General features: G+C 38.0%; 1 protein-coding gene across 2 annotated transcripts; it reads right to left on the bottom strand.

Moving 5' to 3' along the window:
- Window positions 1-1,513: 1,513 nt before the first annotated feature.
- Window positions 1,514-23,362, bottom strand: LOC125238857. Of its 2 annotated transcripts, none has more exons than XM_048146320.1 (10): window positions 23,085-23,362; window positions 22,361-22,485; window positions 20,493-20,640; window positions 19,175-19,410; window positions 18,754-18,837; window positions 17,975-18,199; window positions 15,643-15,877; window positions 11,829-11,962; window positions 3,408-3,524; window positions 1,514-1,889 (listed from the first exon to the last, which is right to left on the bottom strand). In XM_048146320.1, exons 2-10 carry the CDS (start codon window positions 22,376-22,378, stop codon window positions 1,851-1,853), a joined length of 1,236 nt encoding a protein of 411 aa, XP_048002277.1. In that variant the 5' UTR covers window positions 22,379-22,485; window positions 23,085-23,362; the 3' UTR covers window positions 1,514-1,850. The 2 variants fall into 2 exon arrangements, with proteins under 2 accessions (XP_048002277.1, XP_048002278.1); XM_048146321.1 differs by having other exon boundaries at window positions 19,175-19,392.
- Window positions 23,363-24,598: the final 1,236 nt, after the last annotated feature.

The following is a 24,598-nucleotide window of genomic DNA, read 5'->3' as shown; positions in this document are numbered from 1 at the left end:
GCCCCACTCTGTATAACCAGTGTACAATCTAATTAATAATGCTAACATTATAAAACATGGAAAAAATGGATTCGTTGCATTTGCCCCCCCCAGTCGAAATTGTCCCGCTGTACCTTATGTAATTCTAGTTACTACTTTATTTTAAATACGAAGACCCGATAGCACTTGAGAATATATATTATACCATTGTACGTAGCCGAATGGCACAAACGCTCACGAAACGAAACGCTCGTAGATATCTATCTCTATCGCTCTTGCGTATTTGCGCGACAGAGCCAGACTTAACTTTCGCGGCGTTTCGTTTTCGTTTCGCGTCGCAGAAATGCCATTCGGCTTCGGCAACTGGAAAGACCCTTTTCAGTGTCGTATTTTTTAAACGCACTTCCGCTTTAGTTTTATGCAGTTTGCACCGGCGTGTGCCAATGAAGAGGCACACTCAAAGGTTACGACAGATGGCGCCACCTCATTAGTCCATTGCACAGATTCCTTGCCGGCGGCTATATTTTCGAGCTCATATACCCCGGCAACCATGTGCGAAATGTCATTTGATATTTGCCAGTCGCTTTTCGGTGAAGGAAAACATCGTGAGGAAACCGGACTAATTCCAATAAGGCCTAGTTACCCTTCGGGTTGGAAGGTCGGATGGCAGTCGCTTTCGTAAGAACTACAGCCTACGCCAAATCTTGGGATTAGTTGTCAAAGCGGACCCCAGGCTCCCATGAGCCGTGGCAAATGCCGGGATAACGCAAGGAGGAAAAAATACCCCGGCAACCTTCAAATCAAGAGTGAACAGGCATCTTCTGCGCGAGCTCACTCCATCATAGGCTCTTTTCCTTTGGCTAGTCTGTGGCCAAGAGTAAGCTCATTTATAATTAAAAAAATAAAGAATTTCATACGTGAGAGCGAGAAGATATTTGTTTTATCTCTATCACATATGAATGACAGTGACATGCCTAGACACTTGCACAGGCGCCGCCTCGCGGGATAAAATGTCAGTGTGCCTCCTCATCTGAAGTGCCCCTAAAGAAATAACAAAGGACAACATTATAAGCCCTTTTGTTAAGTTTCAACAAAGACATATGTAACTCCGTATAGACATATAAAGTCTAAGAAAAAAACGTACCTTGGAACCATAGAGAAAAAGGTACGGTGGGCTAGATGGCGATACAACTTTGGTGGAGTCTCTCCTAGATGGCGCTAATAATGATATTTGATATTTTAACACATAATTATCAAGCTCTTTTCCGTGGTGACGGGTTAAGAATTTCACCACCCCCTTTCTTCCCGTAGGTGTCGTAGAAGGCGATTGTGGGATATGGGTTAAATTGTGGCGTAGGCGAGAGGCTGGCAACCTGTCACTGCAATGTCACAGTTTCGTTTTCTGTCAACCCCTTATTTGCCAAGAGTGGCACTGAAGCTTGAGTGGTTTCATGTGCTCTGCCTACCCCTTCGTGGGATGCGGGCGTGATTGTATGTAATTATCAAGCTAAGAATATGGGCCAAATTGTCAAAACTGAGGTTCAAAAGTTTAAAGCCTGTGATCGATATGGCAGTCTATGCACTGTGACTACACATTTTTCTTTGGCAGTAACTCTCTAGAAACTCAATCCTCTTTGGTTTCAAGTAGGTACTATCGAGGCTTTGTATTTGAAATGGAAGTAAGTATTCAACATTCTAGTAAAGATTTATCGTAAGTACAAAATAAGTTTATTTTTCTATTCTGATTTCATTATTTTGTTCTTGCCCTCGTCAAACTATTACTTAAAACTCTGCGTACACTGCCGGCGTTTAAGATGGGAGTACATATTTTCTTGACGCTGTAAGTCTTCTGATCTGATTACTTAGTAATCTTAGTATTCGAAGTCGAGATCCACCCATGGAGATTTTGACTGCAAAAAAAGTTAAAATTAGGAAAATATAAAGGAATAGCTATACATATACGAAAAGGGGTAATTCGAAACGAGTAGCTTATACAGTGTGGAATGAATAAGTCAGGCCCTGGAGGGAATCTACCTCAAATCTTTCAGCTGGCTCATTTTACTTAAGGGAGAGATTCTTCTATTTTTTAAAGAAATAAAACTGCATTCGATGAGATATGTTCCATATAAACACTATGCGCAGAATTATATCTTACCCTGCAAAAAGACTTCCATCTTACCTTTCTTTCTAGTTCGACAGCACACTCAGCCAGCCCGTTGACACTAGGACAGTATCCATTGATACGAAATAAATACAAAACTGCTTGACCACATCGTAGGTAGGTAAGGTGGGGGAAGATTGTAGGGTTTTTCTCGAGGAATAAGATGAAATATGTCCTGGGCTTTCTATCTTAGCCCGTAAGAAAAACCCTTCAATCATATTAAATATATTGTTGTCTGAGTAACCACAATACAAGCTTTTTTTTAACTATAAAACTCCCGTGAGATACACATATTTAATAAAAATATTTTAAGCGGGTTACTCACGTATTAAGTCGATATAGCGTTCGACATGTTTCGATCCAATTTTCGAGGATCTTTCTCAAGAGTAGCGACCCCGCCTTTACATGTCGAGAGAGCGACGCATACGAAAATCGGATCGAAACATGTCGAATGCTATATCGACTTAATACGAGAGTAACCCGCTTAAAATATATTTTTAAATAAATACAAGCCTTCTTGAGTTACCGTGGGACTCAGGAAATCTGTATAAGAATGTCCTATAATCTTTATTTTAATCTTTCCATCTTATGGCTCAGCCACGACAATGGTCTAAGCGCGACAGCGGTGAGCGGCGGCCATACATTGAAGCGAGACACAGCGATAGGACTTTTCATTCGCACGTATGGCTGCCGCTCACCGCTGCCGCGCTTAGACCAATGTCGTGGCTGGGCCGTAAGGTACCTTTCTGTTTTGTCCGACAACGCACTCCGCTAGTCCGTTGACACATGGACGGCACCTATTGACAATAAATACATATGTGACATACCGTCGTTACGCACGAGATTTTTGTTCGACAGAACGCGTCACCAATCTGTTGACAATTGAACGGTAACTATTGACAATATTATATTATAGGACATTCTTACACAGATTGACTGAGGCCCACGGTAAGCTCAAGAAGGCTTGTGTTGTGGGTACTCATACAATGATATACATAATATATAAATACTTATATACATAGAAAACATACAACACAGAAATAAATGCCCTTACCGGGATTCGAACCCTGGACCGCGGCGCAGCAGGCAGGGTCACTACCGACTGAGCAAGACCGGTTGTCAAAACTAAATAACACTAAAGATAACTTCACAAAGACGTGACATACCCTCACATTGTAGGTACTTTTTTCTCCGACATCACACTCCGCCAGTCCGTTGACACTTGGATGCTATGGTACCTATTGAGAAAAATACATATGTGACATACCCTCATATCGTATGGTACTTTTGTTCTCCGGAGCCGCAGTCGCAACGGCCGAGCCCGTTTTATTGCACATTCCACTAGCTGCGTTGACACTTGCACACAACCTTGTACGTCTAGGACCTGACAATTAATAAAAAAAGTTTATTAGGTTTAACATTCCTTTTAAGTTAAAGCTAGGAACATATTACGCGGACGTCTGCCTTCGCGGACGCGGATCTAGACAATGAATATACACTTAACCGTGCAAACTATCGGTCGTCGGTCGTGGACGTGGCCTTGAGCGCACGGACGTCCGATCGAAATCTGGCTCCCTGGAAGTTTTGGTCAGCCGAAGCCACGTCCCGAAGACCGTGCACACTGATCGGTCGCGGTCGCACGACCGCGGACGTCCGCGTAGAATGTTCCTAGCTTAACTATAACACAGTACAATAAAGAGCGGTATCGTATAGTGTGGCCACTCCCTGCTTGATTACCTCACAGTTACCGCCTGTCTGTATCATAAGTCTGACAAATAAGAGAAATCTTTACTTATATGCTTGGTGCTAGTATCAATAATAACTGTCTTCATGTAACAACCGACAACAACTTGTCTAGATGCTCATGTCCAACAATACAACAGACTAATCAAGCCGCATACCTCGGGATCATCATTGACGAACGCTTTAATTGGGGTCCACACATTGATGTTGTGTGCGATAAATTGCGAGCAATACTTTCAAAGTTCTCAATTATCAGATATAAAATACCTTACAAAATATTAATCAACATGTACAATTCACTAGCTGAATCAATCATAACATATGGGCTTACAAGCTATGGTAGAACGTTTAAAAGTTACTTAGACAAAATATACAACCTTCAACTTAGACTACTAAAGCTTATAGTTCCCAAAAACATAAAAAAACAATTTAGAGACGACTATAGCAAACTGTTCAAATTCTGTAAGGTGATGCCCATTCATTCTAAATTACAATACCTAATTTTATTGGAAAAAATTCATAACAAAGAAATCATGAAACCTCTCGAACTAAAAATAAACCTAAGAAAGATTTCTCAAAAGAAAGTAAGAATTATTAACAGTATCAACAAATATGGCGAAAGAACAATAGCGTATATAGCACCAAGACTATTTAACGAGATACCCTTAAACCTAAAAGAAACTATAAACGAGAAAAATAAAAAGAACTTACTTAAAAAATACTTTTTTGATTGCATCTCTACATAATTTCTAACATATTATGTTAAAATTATTAATTATATATAATATATACACATTTACAAAGATATTAAATAAGAAATAATTAAACACCTACAACTAATTAAGCTTAATAGCTAATGCATATATATTAACTAATTATTCTTGGATCAATTATTGGCTGGTAGCTAAGAAAATCATCCTGTATCCGCCACTCGCCCCACTCAGTGCCTACGCAAACTCGTCCGATCTATTCTAATTAACGTCTACTTAACTAACGCGATACGCTTACGGAAAACCTTAGCCGCTTAAGTCCTTCTTGACGCGCACGATGCAGTGAGATAAGGAATGCAATGCCAGAGATGGGCATCAATCGATTGATTTTTTAGTTAACTAATCAATCGACTAAAAATATCAATCGTCATTATTCAATCGCGATTGATTTAGTTGCGATTAAATTAGTTGTGGGAATGTTCGACTAACAACTAAATTAGTTTTAGTTTCAATCGACTAAATTCCACGAATAAATCATTAAAACTACACAGTCGGCCGTTTTTGCATTTATATCTTATTTGTAACTACAAGTAGGTATGTATATAACATTGGAGAATGCACAGGAGAATTTTGTGGATTATTTTGAAGTAGATATATTCGACCGATTGAGCTAAAATTACGTATACACGTTTAATTTGTAATGCTTGAATGACAATGCAATATTATAACGATATATCGGTAACGAAAAATAGCGAAAAACTGCAGTGTTCACAAGTAGCAAACAAAACAATTAAGTATGTTATTGCAATACTTTAAATTATACGATACTGAGTAAATCTTAGACATAGAAATTACCAGTATTTTGCTGTCTCTGTCGATAGTAAAACTCTTTTTAGTGGCACGTGGTGACAAAACATTGGGCTAAATGACTAATCCTACTTACCTGGAAATAATTTCATTTTGGTGCAAGGGCCGACGCATCTTCTAAAAATAAGACGTTCTATTGAATCAAACATCTGCATATTGTTTATCTATTATCTACGCGCACTATTTTGTTGTCATTAAAATATTTAAACCTCTTTGTAATGTAAAAGAACTCTCAGCGTTAATTATTGTTCATCTTCCTTGCGGCATTCTACATTCAAATTTATATAATGGCAACAACGAATTTCACGATATTTGGTACATACTATACACCATGTTTTTATTGAATTCCGTTAATTTTAAGGGAAGGTTCCGTAGGTCAAATACAATGAATTGCTCTAAAAAACTAGCGACTTAACTCTTACGGTTGTAGAATTATTCAAAAAATAAATCAAACATTTTTTTTTGGAAATGTATTTAAACCAGTCAACCGGGTACTTTTATTGTGTTTTTTTAATGTTATTTTACTAATGCACAAACAAAGTACCCATTTTTTATTTACCCTTAGATAAGAGAAATTTAATCCAATTTCAAAGTGACTGTAGTAGCAAAATAATAGTTAGAACACCGATCTAACTCCTTAGAAATGGTTAAAATATCTTAAGTAGGTAATACATGATGATATGTTTAAACATTCGTTAAGATGTCCTAATCAGTCTGTCAACATTAGTTGCGAGAAATAAGTCTAACTAATTAGTCGATTACAAAATTTAGTTGTCCGAAATCAATCGGCAACTAATTTAGTTGCAACTAAATTAGTCGCGCTCTATACAACTAAGATTGATCATTCGTGGTTTTCAATCGTCAGTCGCAATTAAATCTTGTAATTTTAATCGTTAATCGTTAGTCGATTACATTTTGCCCATCTCTGTGCAATGCACGGTCGGTTGTGTATCTACTTGAGTGGGTGCTATTTCATTTTTACCCGCTAATTTTGTGGTGTAAGTTATTGATTTGTAATTTTAATTTATCCTATGTATCACAATAAATTAAGTGTAAAATGTATCCACGAATCGAGTGTCAACACAAACCTGATAGGGTTTCATGGCATTCTGGTATATGAACAAATGTAAGATTTTTAATATAGAATAAATAAAAAATAAAAAAAATATGTTAATTTTATTAAAGACTAGCTTTTGCCCGCGGCTTCGCTCGCGTTAGAACGAAACAAAAAGTAGCCTATGTCACTCTCCATCCCTTCAACTATCTCCACTTAAATAAATTAATAGTTTAAAAAACTATAAAACACGCTTTTATAAATGCACGTAAAAGCCAAAAATAAATTATGGATCGTTCAAGTTGTCTCTATTTGTGAGCTGAAGTTTAAAAACTATGTGCTTTTAATTATAATATTTGATTGTAAAAGCGTGGGGCGCTGGAACAGGAAAGAATATTTGTATAACTTGCTGATAAATCAAATTATGCTATGTTACGGGAAGGAGGTTACACAGATTGACGCGCTAACTGGAGTTGCAGCATTACTAGTAGGTTCTACATTAAACAGTCAAATCAATTAAAAGTCAGTGTTCAAAGTAGGTACCAGTTTGTCGAACTCAGACAAAATATGCGCTAGTAGCGAGGAGAGTCGACAGTCACCGACACTTAGAACGCCGCTTTTTCCCGGTAATCAAAGTACAAAAGGGGAAAGTGTCTACAGTGACAGGATGCAGAGTTCTTGTTCGTGGACGAGATATCTTTGGTTCTCTTTGGTAACCCTTAGGCGGCATATGTAAACGTTATGTTCTTATGCAACTTCATTCGCTAGGAAGTTCGGATTAGTATTTGTTTACAAGAAAGTCTTTCCTGTTCCAGCGCCCCACGCTTTTACAATCAAATATTATAATTAAAAGCACATAGTTTTTAAACTTCAGCTCACAAATAGAGACAACTTGAACGATCCATAATTTATTTTTGGCTTTTACGTGCATTTATAAAAGCGTGTTTTATAGTTTTTTAAACTATTAATTTATTTTATACTTTTTAGTCATTAATAATCAAATAATACTTTTAACATTTATACATAAATTTATTTCAAGTAGGCGGATTTTACATGTCATTTGTGGCTTAACGTGTACTTATTGCTAATTGCTACTTAATAATAAGTAGAGTCTACCTTCTTATTACGGTATTATCATAAAAATGTTTATACCTAGTAAGTTATCCGTAAAAGATAGACAATATAGATATGTGCCATCGCGGACTTTTTGAAGACATTAGAGAGACATACTTTCGCCATACATTGTTTTGAAGCTCTCAGCTAGTGGGATTTTGTTTGACTCGATTAGAAAATATTGTCACATTTCAACTAATTCAAACAAAATTTAAGTATTTCTTTTTTGCCGAGCCCCCTTTATTTGCTCTTAAGGGTCACAGGAAAACCATTACCCAACTTATTTTAAATACAACGTTCATCTTTCTTTTATGCCGGGGGCTTCGCCCCCCGAACCCCCTCTGTTTGCTCTGAAAGGTCACAAGAAAACGCTAACCCAACTTATTTTAAATACTACGTTAATCTTTCTTTTATGCGGGGGGCTTCGCCCCCCGAGCCCCCTTTTCGTTACTCTTAAGGGTCACAAGAAAACCCTAACCAAACTTATTTTAAATACTACGTTGATCTTTCTTTTATGCAGGGGGCTTCGCCCCCCTTTGTGTGCTCTTAAAGGTCACAAGAAAACGCTAACCCAACTTATCTTATATACTAAGTTGATCTTTCTTTCATGCGGGGGGCTTCGCCCCCGAGCCCCCCTTTTCTTTACTCTTAAGGATCACAAGAAAACCTTAACCCAACTTATTTTAAATACAACGTTTATCTTTCTTTTATGCGGGGGGCTTCGCCCCCCGAGCCCCCTTTGTTTGCTCTTAAAGGTCACAAGAAAACGCTAACCCAACTTATTCTAAATACTACGTTGATCTTTCTTTCATGCGGAGGGCTTCGCCCCCCGAGCCCCCCTTTTCTTGACTCTTAAGGATCACAAGAAAACCTTAACCCAACTTATTTTAAATACAACGTTTATCTTTCTTTTATGCGGGGGGCTTCGCCCCCCGAGCCCCCCCTTGTTTGATCTTAAAGGTCACAGAAAACGCTAACCCAACTTATTCTAAAAACTACGTTGACCTTTCTTTCATGCGGGGGGCTTCGCCCCCGAGCCCCCTTTTCTTTACTCTTAAGGATCACAAGAAAACCTTAACCAAACTTATTTTAAATACAACGTTTATCTTTCTTTTATGCGGGGGCTTCGCCCCCGAGCCCCCTTTGTTTGCCCTTAAAGGTCACAAGAAAACGCTAACCCAACTTATTCTAAATACTACGTTGATCTTTCTTCCATGCGGGGGCTTCGCCCCCGAGCCCCCCTTTTCTTTACTCTTAAGGATCACAAGAAAACCTTAACCCAACTTATTTTAAATGCAACGTTTATCTTTCTTTTATGCGGGGGGCTTCGCCCCCCGAGCCCCCCTTGTTTGCTCTTAAAGGTCACAAGAAAACGCTAACCCAACTTATCTTAAATACTACGTTGATCTTCCTTTCATGCGGGGGGCTTCGCCCCCCGAGCCCCCCTTTGTTTGCTCTTAATGGTCACAAGAAAACGCTAACCCAACTTATTCTAAATACTACGTTGACCTTTCTTTCATGCGGGGGGCTTCGCCCCCGAGCCCCCTTTTCTTTACTCTTAAGGATCACAAGAAAACCTTAACCCAACTTATTTTAAATACAACGTTTATCTTTCTTTTATGCGGGGGCTTCGCCCCCCGAGCCCCCCTTTGTTTGCCCTTAAAGGTCACAAGAAAACGCTTACCCAACTTATCTTAAATACTACGTTGATCTTTCTTTCATGCGGGGGGCTTCGCCCCCCGAGCCCCCCTTTGTTTGCTCTGAAAGGTCACAAGAAAACGCTAACCCAACTTATCTTAAATACTACGTTGATCTTTCTTTTATGCGGGGGCTTCGCCCCCGAGCCCCCTTTGTTTGCTCTGAAAGGTCATAAGAAAACGCTAACCCAACTTATTTTAAATACTACGTTAATCTTTCTTTTATGCGGGGGTTTTCGTTACTCTTAAGGGTCACAAGAAAACCCTAACCAAACTTATTTTTAATACTACGTTGATCTTTCTTTTATGCGGGGGGCTTCGCCCCCCGAGTCCCCCTTTGTTTGCTCTTAAAGGTCACAAGAAAACGCTAACCCAACTTATCTTAAATATTACGTTGATCTTTCTTTCATGCGGGGGGCTTCGCCCCCCGAGCCCCCCTTTGTTCTTAAAGGTCACAAGAAAACGCTAACCCAACTTATTCTAAATACAACGTTGACCTTTCTTTCATGCGGGGGCTTCGCCCCCCGAGCCCCCCTTTTCTTTACTCTTAAGGATCACAAGAAAACCTTAACCCAACTTATTTTAAATACAACGTTTATCTTTCTTTTATGCGGGGGCTTCGCCCCCCGAGCCCCCCTTTGTTTGCTCTTAAAGGTCACAAGAAAACGCTAACCCAACTTATCTTAAATACTACGTTGATCTTTCTTTCATGCGGGGGCTTCGCCCCCCGAGCCCCCCTTTTCGTTACTCTTAAGGATCACAAGAAAACCTTAACCCAACTTATTTTAAATACAACGTTGATCTTTCTTTTATGCGGGGGGCTGAGCCCCCCTTTGTTTGCTCTGAAAGGTCACAAGAAAACGCTAACCCAACTTATTTTAAATACTACGTTATTCTTTGTTTTATGCGGGGGGCTTCCCCCCCCGAGCCCCCCTTTGTTTGCTCTGAAAGGTCACAAGAAAACGCTAACTCAACTTATTTTAAATACTACGTTAATCTTTCTTTTATGCGGGGGGCTTTAAGCTTTATGTTCCATCATGTAGTTCCAGTTCATATCTTCTGGCTCCATCATCAGACCTTGAAACCTTATCGTAGTCAAAGTTCATTACAAGACTTTTCTAAGAAGCCCAAAAACAGCTATGATACGATGTTCCATCATGTAGTTCCAGTTCATATCCTCCGGCTCCATCATCAGACCTTGAAACCTTATCGTAGTCAAAGTTCATTACAAGACTTTCCTAAGAAGCCCAAAAACAGCTATGATACGATGTTCCATCATGTAGTTCCAGTTCATATCTTCCGGCTCCATCATCAGACCTCGAAACCTTATCGTAGTCAAAGTTCATTACAAGACTTTTCTAAGAAGCCCAAAAACAGTTATGATACGATGTTCCATCATGTAGTTCCAGTTCATATCTTTCGGCTTCATCATCAGACCTTGAAACCTAATTGTAGTCAAAGTTCATAACAAGACTTTTCTAAGAAACCCAAAAACGGCTATGATACGATGTTCCATCATGTAGTTCCAGTTCATATCTTCCGACTCCATCATCAGATCAGCTCAACAGTACCATATTATTGTATTGTCATCGGAACTACATATAGCTGCCAATTTTCATTACGCTACGATCCTTGGAAGATGGTTAAATTAGCCTCCGCAGATTCCATTACATAGTTAGTTACATACACGACGACCTAATAAAAGCGTGTTAAAAATCACGTCAATTCGTCGCTCCGTTTTGTGAACGACGGACAAACAAACAGACACACACACTTTCCCATTTATAATATTAGTATGAATGGATATGTATTGTGCTTACCTACAGTCTGACCAAAAAGATTAGAAATTAAAAAGTGACAACATTATTGTCCTCCCTTTCAAATCAATATGTGTGAGAAAACGGGACGACAGTACGACGTTGCCATTTTTTAATTTCTACTTTTTTTGGTCAGATTGATTGAATGTGTCTAAGATTTATTTATTTATTTAAACTTTATTGCGCAATTTAAAAAAAATACAAATGGTTAAAAATTTAAGTCCGTTAAAGCCTTAAGATTAACATGACATTTCTGTTTTATTTTAGATTTATGTTCTCTTATTAATCTTAGTATCTAAATAGTTATTTTTTTTACAAGGGGGCAAAGTAGTTGTTTAACCGCACGTGCCAATATTGATACCCGAGCAAGCGAAAGTTCAAAAAGTGGAATCTTGAGCGTTGCGAGGGTTTCAACGCACGAAGGTTAAACAAACTTTGCCACCGAGTGAAACAAACTTTTTCACCACACCAACATGAACAAAATACTGACTATAAAACATCAAACTAAATGAAATATACCGATTTATTCAATATTTATGATTCAAAATCATCATTTATAAGGAAATTCTATCCGCTGAGCTTAAGACATCAAGTTAAAATTTGCATGAAATTACTTTGCCTTCTTGTGGATAAATTGCAATTTTGCTATCTGTTTTCGAATAGCAAAGTAAGCCTTGTTTTTCTTACCTCTAAATTAGGGCAGTATTTTAAACAAGTCGCCAGATCGCTGTCAGTAAGCTCAGTGTTCCAAGCGACCCCGAGCTCTGTTAGATTTGGCCCCGCGGACCGGCACAGAGCGATCACGCTGCTTGCCGTGACACCTGTCAAAAATATAGCAGAATAAACCAATACCATAGATTAAATACAAGAAGTCCCTGTGTGGTGACAGGTTAAGAATTTCACCACCCCCTTTCTTCCCGTGGGTGTCATAGAAGGCGACTGTGGGATATGGGTTAAATTGTGGCGTAGGCGAGAGGCTGACAACCTGTCACTGCAATGTCACAGTTTCGTTTTCTTTCAACCCCTTATTTGCCAAGAGTGGCACTGAAGCTTTAGTAGTTTCATGTGTTCTGCCTACCCCAGCTACCCCTTTATGGGATACAGGCGTGATTGTATGATTGATGAAATATAAGATCATACCATTCCCATACATTAAAATGTGACCGCCTAAGAATGCGCATACACTACACCACAGAAAGATAGCGTCACAAAAAATGCCTGATGGAGAGTTGGTCACTGATAAAATGTTGGACTCATGGATGTTTTCTATACCTACTAGAGATGGGCGGCGGGAAAATACCCGGGGTAGATATCGGGTATTTACCGGGTATTTACCCAATCTACCCGATATTTACCTTTTCTACCCTAATAGGTGGGTATAAATAAATATTGTAATAAAATGGGTCATAAATTGAATTTAATCGTGAAAAAATGTTTTCTTGGTATTGTATAATATATTTATATTTTATTAATATAGTTCTATAAACATATATCGAAGTATTTGTATTGAATAAGGAATTTGTTAAATATCATTGACATGCTTGTGTGTTTGTTACCTCCTCCTCCTAAACGGCTGAACCGATGGGGATGAAATTTTGTGTGCTTATTATAGTTCCTCTCAAGTAACAATTTCTGGTCCTATAGTGGTCGAGGACACCAAATTAAATCACACTAAATGGTCCTATAAATAGTCTATATTGGTACTGTAGAGCCGATTTGGCGCAATTATGCAGCCATTTAGTGATATAATAGGCCTATAGCAGTATCATCCGTGACGTTTAAGGTCTATAATGGTGATGTAATGATGACTATTGTGCTAATTTGTTGACATAGAGGACACAGTAACGCTATTATAGTATCAATGTATGCTATAGTAGCATTTGAGATTCCGTTATACAGGTTATTTTGTTCTATAATAGCAGTTGCCGTCCCTTTTAATGCGAAATTTCTAAAATAATTTAATGTGTGTAATATTTAACAAAAACTGTTCTAAACGAGGAACTTAACGAAAAGTGGCGTGTGAACTTGTGAAGTTTAGTGTCAATTAACATAATTTGGATTTCATATACTTCCATCATTACTGCAAAAAGGTATGCGATGGAAATTTTACCGTTAAAAGAATATTAGTTTAATGGAGTATTTTAAATGCGCCCTCGATTTATACATGTTTTGAATAAAATAAATAAATATAATTTAATACAATAAAATTATTGGCACCATAGTTTCTACTATGGATCCAAGAAGTAAAACATACGCTTTTATAGTTCGACTATATCACTTATCATACGCATTCACTGCCATAAGCCTGCCATTGTGGATTCAATTAGGGTTGCATGAGAATTTAACTATGATCCAGTTTAACTTATAAGTTCTTTATATAGAAAACAATACTTGTTTTCAATGTTTTACTATAGAAAGATCTTTTAAACAGTAATAATAAATGTTGTTTTCTTTTTAGTATGACAAATCTAAACTACAATTGGTCGCTATGTGTACCTATTTTTAAAGTTAATTTCTAGAAAAACACTGTACGGAACCAGATACCGCATCTTTGGCCTGATTTCATAATTACGATGTATAAACACCATAAAGCAGCCTTTTAAGGTCAAAATTGTCATTTAAAAGTAATCGTTTTCTACTCTTATATATCTGATTTGGTTTATAAAACATATAGTAAACTCAGCTATAACGCTATTGTGTTTTAAAAGAGATACCGAAATCATTATTCAACAGGTCTGTGATATTTAAAGAGTCATTGTGGCGTATACGGCGATGAGATATAAAAGGCATTAGAAAACGACTATAACCTTTTCAAAGCTATATAAACGTATCCTGAAAACTTCATTATAAAAATAGCTCTATAATGGTATTCATATCACTACTATACAGTGTTAAATACTATAGCAGTGTTTTCCAAAGCCACTATATCCCAAAATAGTGGTATAGTTAGGTTTTAAATCTGTTAAAACACAACTACTAAAAATACTATAAGCGGCTTGTTGGTAACCTTAATAGCGCAAATTGATTGCATAACAGTGATTTCTAACACCATTATACAGTAATATTGTTCTATAATAGTCATATTTGATCCTGTTATAGACCAGGCCTATAGCGGCTCTATAAAATGGTGATATAAACGTTTACATCACTTCCTAATAACACCTTTTAGCTGTATAACGCAACAACTATAGCGGCTTGTCGGGAACCTTAGTAGCGCAAATTGCTTGCATAGCAGTGATTCCTAACACTATTATACAATAATATAGACCTATAGTAGTCATATTTGATCCTGTTATAGACCAGGCCTATAGCGGCTCTATAAAATGGTGATATAAACGTTTACATCACTTCCTAATAACACCTTTTAGCGGTACAAGCTTATATAGCTAAAAGGTGTTACTGGAGGCTTTTATACGACAGGCGGTCACGCGAAAACCTTTATACGACATCTATAGTAGCTTTTAGCGTCGAAAACCAGAATTATAGCACTAAAATGTTACTTGCTGTTTGTTTGGTAAAGCCTACTATCTAGCCGAAGTCACATAGAAGGCATTATTACAGTCCGAATTCAAAGCAAGTGTTAATTAAAATCACACATGGACGTGGCGCTTGTTTAACTAAGTACAAACTAAAGTATAAGTATCCCATAAATAAAAATAAAAAAAAGTAACTGACCGGTCAAGTGACTTATTGCACCCTTTAAATACGGATGCAACTACCTGGCGTTTTGCAAAGCTGTGACCTCATTGGCTAATGAATTTGAATTTGTCTGTCCACCGTGTTTAAGTTAAGTAAGTTATTTGAATACTTAGTGGGCCTAAAACATCTGGGGAATACAACTTTTTAATTGAATGTGGTAAATAACACATGATATATGGAATATTTGGAATCTCTGTTAACATTTTAATATTAGTTAGTCAAATATATATATTTATTTTAATAGAAAAATATATTTCAGTCATGTAAATTAAGAATAATCTTTAATTTCATAGAATATTTTTTATACCCGCTCATTTGGGTAGATACGGGTAAATACCGGGTAGATTGGGTAGATATGGGTATTTTCCCGGTATTTACCCGTCAGCGCCCATCTCTAATACCTACTTTAGGTATAATATACATCTCAAAGTTCTAGACTGCGGTTTTTTTTTTCATTTTAAAAGTAAATATTGGGGACACCTTACACAGACCAACTTAGCCCCAAGCTAATTAATTAATTTATTTAATTCAGACATCAAATGGTCCAAGAAATGTGTTAGTTAAGTCGCTTATTAGCTAAGCAATGCTTGTACAATGGGTGCTAAGCGACGATACACATACTTACATATATACATAGAAAACATCCATGAGTCAGGAACAGTCAGGAACAAATATCTGTGCTCATCACACAAATAATGCCCTTAACGGGATTCGAACCCAGGACCGCGGCTTAGCAGGCAGGGTCACTACGCGCTAGGCCAGACCGGACGTCAAAAAGTATTTTGCTTGTGCTTGTTCTTACCTGTACAGTTCCCAACATCCAAACTTATTAACTCCTTGCAACCAACAGCGACATCTTCCAGCCAACCTTCGTGCGAGTTATTTATATACCTCCCATAGAAATGCTTCAATTTACTCAAACCACTGAGGGCGTTTGAAAACTCACTGCCTACGTTGATTTTTTTGTCGAAAGACACTAGTTTTAGATTTTCTAAGTTTGGCGTGTTCCGGAGAAGGAGATGGACGTTTCTGTATACCTGGAAAAGGAATTTAGTAGTAGCAAAGATAGGTATGTAACACCGAGCTCCTTAGGCAGAAGTCTAATAATATTGTCTTCGGTTACCGCGATAGTTACTCATGAAATAAAACTATGGAAACGGATTAAATCGCGTATAATGAATTTAAAATACATCCCGACGTTTCAAACTCTTTAAAGTCGCCGTCAATAGACCTTGTAGTCAAAATGTCTTTAATTTCCATTCTAACTCATCAGATACTGGCTTAATCCATGTGTTATTTAATCAATTCATCTCACATTATGATTTTCAACCTTTAAAATAATAAAATTGTGCTAAAATATTGATATTTTATACAATAGTTTATTTACATTGTTGACAATTTCTATTGACGGCGATTTTACAGCGTTCGTGGTCAACGGGCGACTGAGGAAAAAATTACAATGTGCAAAAGCTACCCACATACAAGAAATATTAACGAACCATGACCACAAATAATATAGATTTTTAAGGCAGGTTTACACACTATTAATAAAGCTAGTTAAATACAATATTCAAAAAATTTACCATTACTATGTTTAAAAAAAAAAATAATAATTAGGTAACCAATTAATCTACACAAAATTGACAAAGAACAAACTGCAAATGTCCAACACCATACAACACAAATGCCTCACAGCCTTCGTCGTGCTTGTTCCATTATCAGATGTACTACTGGATCCCAAGCCGGTGGTAAAGTAAAGCCATCTTCTTTATTAATGTTTGGATATTTCTTGATCTCAACGTCGGGATGTATTTTAAATTCATTATACGCGATTTAATCCGTTTCCATAGTTTTATTTCTAAGAAATAAGTTTTTTGCAAAAATTTCATTTTTGGCACAAGCTTTTATCGCCGACTGTACCTTTCTTTCAACAGTCATCTACTGCTCTCCGAGACGTTTCTAAAAACCCCTCACTCGATGGGGATACGACGTTTCGTAACAAAGTTCCTATGACCACCTTTCTGCTCCATCATCAGATCAGCTCCATGATACCATAATATTGCATTGTCAATTTGTCATGTGATTTACATATGTGTGCAAAATTTCAACGTTTGCTTCTACGTTTTGACGCACACTAACATACTAACAAGGCAAGTTGAATAAAAGCTTGTAAAAAAACAGGGGGGTCAAAAGTGGGTCTAACCGGTTCGTGTAAATAGTGTACGGAATGCGCGCGGCCTGTTGCTGGAACTTGGCCTACGCACTGCCGTGCGCTTAGATTGACATTTCGCTGGGGCGTCAGTGTTCCACGACCACGGCTAGTGCACAGTATAATAAAGAGTACTATCGTACAGTATGGCCACTACCGCTCCCCGTTGAAAGTGCCGCCCACCCCCTCTCGGTTACCTCACAGTTACCGCATGTCAAAAACGCGAACAGTCAACCTGTAATATCTCACTCACACAAGCATGGTACGCGTTCACCTACACGAGCTTAGAATGTGTGCTAGGAACGCGCCTCTTTCATATATTTGATCGCCAGTGACCGAGATGTGGCTAGTGCAACCTGGCCGAAACGTTGTATAAAAGGCAAAGACATAATTATGTAACTCCGTATAGACAGATAAAGTCTAAGAAAAAAACGTGCCTCAAAACCATAAAGAGAAAGGTACGGTAACCAAGATGGCGATACACCTTTAGGGAACGCTTTGGTTTGGATTTTGGCCAAATTGTCAAAACTGAGGTTCAAAAGTTATAAGCCTGTGTCGAGAGATGGCAGTCTATGAACTGTGATTACACATTTTACTTTGACAGTAACTCTCTATAATACTCGATCCTCTTTGATAAAAGGTGAAGGCACAGTATAATAAAGAGTACTATCGTACAGTATGGCCACTCCCGCTCCCCGCTGATAGTGCCACCCACCCCCTCTCAGTTACCTCAGTTACCGCCTGTCAAAAACGCGAACAGTCGACCTGTCATATTTCACTCATACAAGCATAGTACGCGTTCACGTACATGAGCTTAGACTGTGTGCTAGGAACGCGCCTCTTTCATATATTTGATCACCAGTGTCCGAGGTGTGGTGAAGGTGTGTCTTTAAAAAACATTAAATTTTCCAATTTTAATACTCACCTCAACACTATTAAGAGTCAACTCTAACTTCGTCAATTCCTCCAAATCTACAGCGGTCCTAAAGAAATCCGTCATCAGCAGATAGCAAGCCGATATGGTCAGAGACTTCAGTTTAGTCGTTTTGGGCTCAGATAGGAACATACCAGATACATAACTAGCATTGTTTATCACTAATTCCTCGATGGGGACAACGCTTAATAGCTGGCATATATATTCGTCTGGTATCTGAAAATAAGTTTTTAGTGACAGTTAAATAAAAAAAAATCATTTATTTACATGAACTTTACATATAGAAACTGAGACAACAACAGGCCTATTTTAGATATATCCTAGATTTTAAGTTCAGGAGGGCGGTTTTTGAATCTCGCATACGGGATTTTGTCACTAAAATACCGGTTGAAAACGGTGACTTGCTTATTATTTTCAGTGACAATTTTCTGAATTCGAACGCGTGAGACTCAAAAATCGGCCCGCAGACTTAGTTAAAATTAAATAGATAGTATATTTATATACAATCACGCCTGTATCCCATAAAGGGGTAAGCAGAACACATGAAACTACTAAAGCTTCAGTGCCACTCTTGGCAAATAAGGGGTTGAAAGAAAACGAAACTGTGACATTGCAGTGACAGGTTGCCAGCCTCTCGCCTACGCCACAATTTAACCCATATCCCACAGTCGCCTTCTACGATACCCACGGGAAGAAAGGGGGTGGTGAAATTCTTAACCCGTCACCACACAGGCTATAGATAGTAATAGTATATTTGTTTGTTGATTTACCGTGCATGTGTGCAATGATATCCGTTTTAGCCGTTTGCAACATCTCAACTGGTCCAAGGGAAGATAGTATTCTATGCTGCATAGCTGAAAAAAAAGATTACTTTATTATAAGTGCTACTTAAACTGGAGGAATACATTTACTTTTCAGCACACTTCCACAGTAAATAAGCAGGCGGAGCAGAAGTTGTACAAGATCTCCTTAGGGACTTATGAAATATATCTAGTACTATAATCAACTTTTTTATCTTTCTACATATATTTTATGTTTCATAATACATTTTGCAAGTGTGATGAAAAACATTGTTTCTAGGAAAATTATTTTGAACTTGAAGGTTCAGTAGTTTTTGAGAAAAATACCATTGTGTGTAACTCGGGGCGTAAGAATATTGCAAACTCAGATTTTTAAATTACAAAAACTTACCAAAAGTATCTCCAAATTAGGGCAGTGCCACACAATGCTAGCTATGTCATAGTCCACAAGCCTGTCCGAACCAATGAAAACGATATTTGCACCGAGTTTGCTCAGCATCGCTTCGAACCAGGTCTTCCCGGCTTGGTCTTCCCGGTCCAGGGTTAGGTGCCTGCTGTTCGGGTGCCGGTCCCAGCTTAGGATGTTGATGATGCAGGGTCTTAGGTATTCTACGGAGAGATTCACACCTGAAAGTTTAATTTTAGAGATTTAGTGTAGTCTTATACATACATACATACATACAATCACGCCTGTATCCCATGAAGGGGTAGGCAGAGCACATGAAACTACTCAAGTTTATATTACTAATATTACACTATAAATCGTTTGCAACAGACGTTAAGGCCAATGATGATGATGATATTACTAATATTATAAATGAGAGAGTGTGTGTGTCTGTTTGTCTGTCTTTCACGGCAAAATGGAGCGTGATTTTTTTTTTAAGTAGAGATAGTAGGATGGAGAGTGACATACGCTTTCTGTGTCTTTCTAACCCCCCACTTCCCTAAAATGGGGTTGGAAATTTGTATTCCGCAATTTTTGAATATAACGTGAGCAAAGCCACGGGCAAAATATTGTTCTATACATACATACGATCACGCCTGTATCCCATAAAGGGGTAGGCAGAGTACATAAAACTACTTAAGCTTCAGTGCCACTCTTGGCATATAAGGGGTTGAAAGAAAACGAAACTGTGACATTGCAGTGACAGGTTGCCAGCCTCTTGCCTACGCCACAATTTAACCCATATCCCATAATTGTTATCCTCAGATGAAGAATACTATAGATTTGACGTAAGCGTACACCCGTAAGGGACAGATATAGAATAATGGAGCGAAATTAAGAACTACTTTAAAAATGGCTGACAGTTTACCATAAACAACCTACGTAATATGGGCGGATAATAAGCTTGACGTCACGTACATATCCCTTACCGCATGTGACGTATACAATATTTGTTCAAATTTGAACTATAACAGTTGTCAGTAGAGTAGAATTTATAACGGCCAAATGTGGAACAATATGCGGTAAAGGGTTATTGTTTGCCACAAACTCGTTTGTGGCAGCGGCGGAAAAGTGAAACTATGACAAAGACAAACAATAACATTTTGCTCTCTGTCACTCTTATTATAATTTGTATGTGACCATCTCGTTCGGTAGTGGTATTATTATTTGGCTGTCTAGTCTATAGTATCCTTTGTTTAAGTTGTTATCCCATATTGTTCTATATACATAATTATACACATATTCAACATCAAAATCAAGATACCTTGCATATACTCAATCATTCGATCCCGCCATCTTCGACTAACGCGCTCAGATCTGATTATTTCTTCAACCGGTATGTAGCCAAGGATTTCGCGCCAACAGTCTGCGTTGAGCATGTCTACTATTGTGTATTGGTAGTCGGTTGAAACCTGAAAAAACGTATTGTTAAAATAAATAAGCTACTTTCAAAGCAAAGTGTTTTTTTTTTATACTACGTCGGTGGCAAACAAGCATACGGCCTGGTGATGTAAAGCGGTCACCGTAACCTATGGACGCCTGCAACTCAAACAGTGTCACATGCGCGTTGCCACCCTATTAGATACTTGTACACTCCCTTTTGCTGTGTTAAGTACACAGCAAAACGGAATGTACAAGTTCTAAGGAGGGTTCGGGTTGCCGACGACTCAAAGGACAATAGACGGAACAATTTAGTTCCGTAAGTCCTCCCGTCATCAGCACTCCGCACTCTCGTTGAGCTCTGGCAGCCTTACTCCTCACCAGCAGGAACACAACACTATGAGTAGGGTTTTTTATGTAATAGCACAAAAATAGGAAGAGCAAGTAATCATCCTCCTTGCGTTATCCCGGCATTTGCTACGGCTCATGGTAGCCTGGGGTCCGCTTTGACAACTAATCCCAAGATTTGGCATAGGCACTAGTTTTTACGAAAGCGACTGCCATCTGACCTTCCAACCCGAAGGGTTATTGGAATTGGTCCGATTTCCTCACGATGTTTTCCTTTACCGAAAAGCGACTTGCAAATACGGGTCGGTGTCTCTTATGGGACGCGACGTGCGTCAGCACGTTTGCGCCGTCCCACTTGAACCTTACGGTTAGGTCTGCAGGGTCAGCCGCGGAGTATGCGGCCAAAATGAAGCATGCCAAATACTCTGCCCTGGAACCAATGTACGACTTTGTGCCAGTCGCAGTCGAAACTGCGGGACCTTGGGCTCTGGAGGCGAAGGAGTTCATAAGGGATTTGGGCCGGCGGCTAAGGGGCAATGGATGTGACCCTCGGTCCGGATCGTACCTGGTCCAACAGATCTCATTGGCTATTCAGCGTGGTAACGCTGCCGGTGTGATGGGGACATTTGAACCGGGTACGATTCGGGACGGTTTCATTTAGCTTAAAGTTATTATTTTATGTGTGACGAAGCCTGTTGCGGATTTCATCATTGGTTTGTTTGACGAAGCATGTTGTTGATTTGGATTTGTGGCCACATGACGAAGCCTGCGTTGCGGATGAATTTTCGCATGGGAGTAGTGTTAAGTACTGTTTTATTTTAAGGTTGGAAGTGTAATTTTTGTACATGTATTCTTGTTTTAACTAAATAAATGTGGGAACTTATAGTGTTTAACTTGCAAATATCAAATGACATTTCGCACGTATGTTCCGAAAAACTCATTGGTATGAGCATGCTATTAATGCTAAGAGCAAGAGAGTATTTACTTAAATATTTTTCATCACACAAACTGGTAAATATTTTTTTCCACAAGAGTGCAAAGTAATTTTATACAAATTTCAACTTGATAGCCCAAAGCTGGCTATTTTAGAATTGAATTTTAAATATAAATGTTAAATAAATTGATGAATTTGATTTAGATTCATGTTTTATTTTCCTTGTTTTGGTGCGGTGATTAATTTTGTGTTTCTCTCGGTGGCAAAATTCGGTTAACCTATGTGCCTTGAAGCCCTTGTATCGCTCAAGATTCCAAATTCAGACCCCCTCACTATGCTAGATAATATTGGAATCTTTAGCTTGCTCGGGTATCAATATTGGCATGTGCTGTTAAACAACAACTTTGCCCCCGTGTAAAACAAATAACTATAATTAGTTTATGCTACAGAGGACCTTTTAATTTACTTACATCTTGAGTTGCTGCCATTTTCTTCTGCAATTATTATCAATTTATTGTTATGTATGTATGTGTTTTTCCGAGTGTTTTACTTCTTTATGTCACCATGCTTTCTGAGTATAGGTTTCTCGGAAAACCTGTTATTTAAAAAAGTTAAGTTTTTAAATTAAATTATAAATAAATAAACATTATAGGACATTCTTACATAGATTGACTGAGCCCCACGGTAAGCTCAAGGCTTGTTATGGATGCCCAGACAATGATATACCTAAACTTATACATAATATACAAATATTTAAATACATAGAAAACATCCATGATTCGAAAACAAATATCTGTGTTCATCATACACACCCTTTGTATGATGAACACAGATATTTGTTTTACCCTTACTGGGATTCGAACCCAGGACCATCGGCTTGCAGTGCACTACCAACTATGCCAGAGTGGTCGTCAAAAAACAACTATGTAAACAGCTGACTGTCACTGCCAATTTGACCTTCCATTGCAACTCAAAAAAAGTAAGCATCTTTAGTATATTTTATTAAGTATTTGTTTTGCTTTTGAACCTTTTGTTTAGTCAATAAAAGATCAAAATAAATTGTGAGTACTGAGCAGCGCTTAACAAATATTATAAATATAACTCACGAAAGTTCTAAGAAAGTATTCGACATGTTAATAAAATTATTTTACGCTAGATGTTTTCTATAACTAAGAAAAATACCCTGGTACTTACCTACTTGACTCTTACTTATTATTCAATCTTCTTTACATATTGTTTATCTTAATATGACCTTAATATTGCGTTTAACTTTGTATGATTATGACATACACCGATGTCCTCTATACAAAAATATTAAGTATACGAGTAATGTAGTCAATAAAATCCTGCATTTCGTATGGAGCGGCTTGGTTCTGACTTATAACACAACTCATGAAACACTGTACACAAATAATTACTACTAATAAAAACAATTGAATTACTGAGTTTTGATTATCTAAACGGCGAAAACATCACAATGTTTAGTAAAAGCAAAATATTCGATTACGGTACGTTCAGAAACCATAAACATAATCGCGCTACACAACGATTTAATATTTTAAATAAACTTACAATTAGAATTTTTTACCTAAATTGTAATTCTATAAGATAAAAACTCTGTTTTGTACATTAAAATTGTTCTTTTTGGATATTTAATTACAATACTTATTTTTTAATGGGGGAGATTTAGTGTCCAGACGATAAGTTTCGAACGTACTATACTAATGTCAAAACTGACATTGTCAAAGAGGTCAATAACCTCCATCTGTTTCCACAGTATTATTGTAGATGGCGCTATTGCTAGTTTTTGCATTTGAAGAAAAGGGCGGAAAAAAATGCCGAAAATTTATTGTTTTTTGTAAAGCCTTGTAGTTGCAAAGTTACTGTTTATATTCGTTGTACTCGTTAATGCCCAAGCAAGCGAAAGATTCCAATAAGGTGCGTAGCGAGTGGTTCATAAAGTGGAATTTACCGCGTACCTACATAGATTTCAAGGCACGAAAGTTAAACACATTTTGCCATTGAGTGAAACACAGCATTTTTCACTACATCGTGATTTTGCCTGTGTGGTGACGGGTTAAGAATTTCACCACCCCCTTTCTTCCCGTGGGTGTCGTAGAAGGCGACTATGGGATATGGGTTAAATTGTGGCGTAGCCGAGAAGCTGGTAACCTGTCACTGCAATGTCACAGTTTCGTTTTCTTTCAACCCCTTATTTGCCAAGAGTGGCACTGAAACTTAAGTAGTTTCATGTGTTCTGCCTACCCCTATATGGGATACAGGCGTGATTGTATGATTGTATGATGATGATGATCGTGATTTTGTAGGTGGAGATAGTTAAAGGGATGGAGAGTGACATAGGCTACTTTTTGTTTTTTTTCTAACCCCCCACTTTCCTTAAATGGGGGGGGGGGGGATTTGTATGGAGCACTCAGCAATTTTCGAATTTAACGCGAGCGAAGCCGCGGGCAAAAGCTAGTTGCTTAAATCGACAGATTACCTTATTTACTTTAATAAATGTGAGACGAATTCTATCAACCGCTAAAAATTGTGAAAAATGACATAATTCCGGCAACACAGCACACATTCTTCACAATATTACGTACGTAAGTGTGTCATTCGCGTTGACGCGCAAAACGCCTTCACTAACATGACCATACGAATAAAGACACACGTCTTTGTGATAGACACTATGTAACCTCGTAACG

Source organism: Leguminivora glycinivorella, chromosome 24 (genome assembly GCF_023078275.1).
Source record: "Leguminivora glycinivorella isolate SPB_JAAS2020 chromosome 24, LegGlyc_1.1, whole genome shotgun sequence".
Classification (NCBI taxonomy): domain Eukaryota; kingdom Metazoa; phylum Arthropoda; class Insecta; order Lepidoptera; family Tortricidae; genus Leguminivora; species Leguminivora glycinivorella.
Note: the sequence above shows the minus strand (reverse complement) of the source record. Positions and strands in the feature narration are given on the sequence as shown.

Coding starts and splice junctions, on each gene's coding strand:
- LOC125238857 (XM_048146320.1), bottom strand. Junction 18,200..18,753: donor TATCATTGCACACATGCACG/GTAAATCAACAA, acceptor ACTTATTTTCAG/ATACCAGACGAATATATATG. Junction 11,963..15,642: donor GGATGTTGGGAACTGTACAG/GTAAGAACAAGC, acceptor TATTTTTGACAG/GTGTCACGGCAAGCAGCGTG.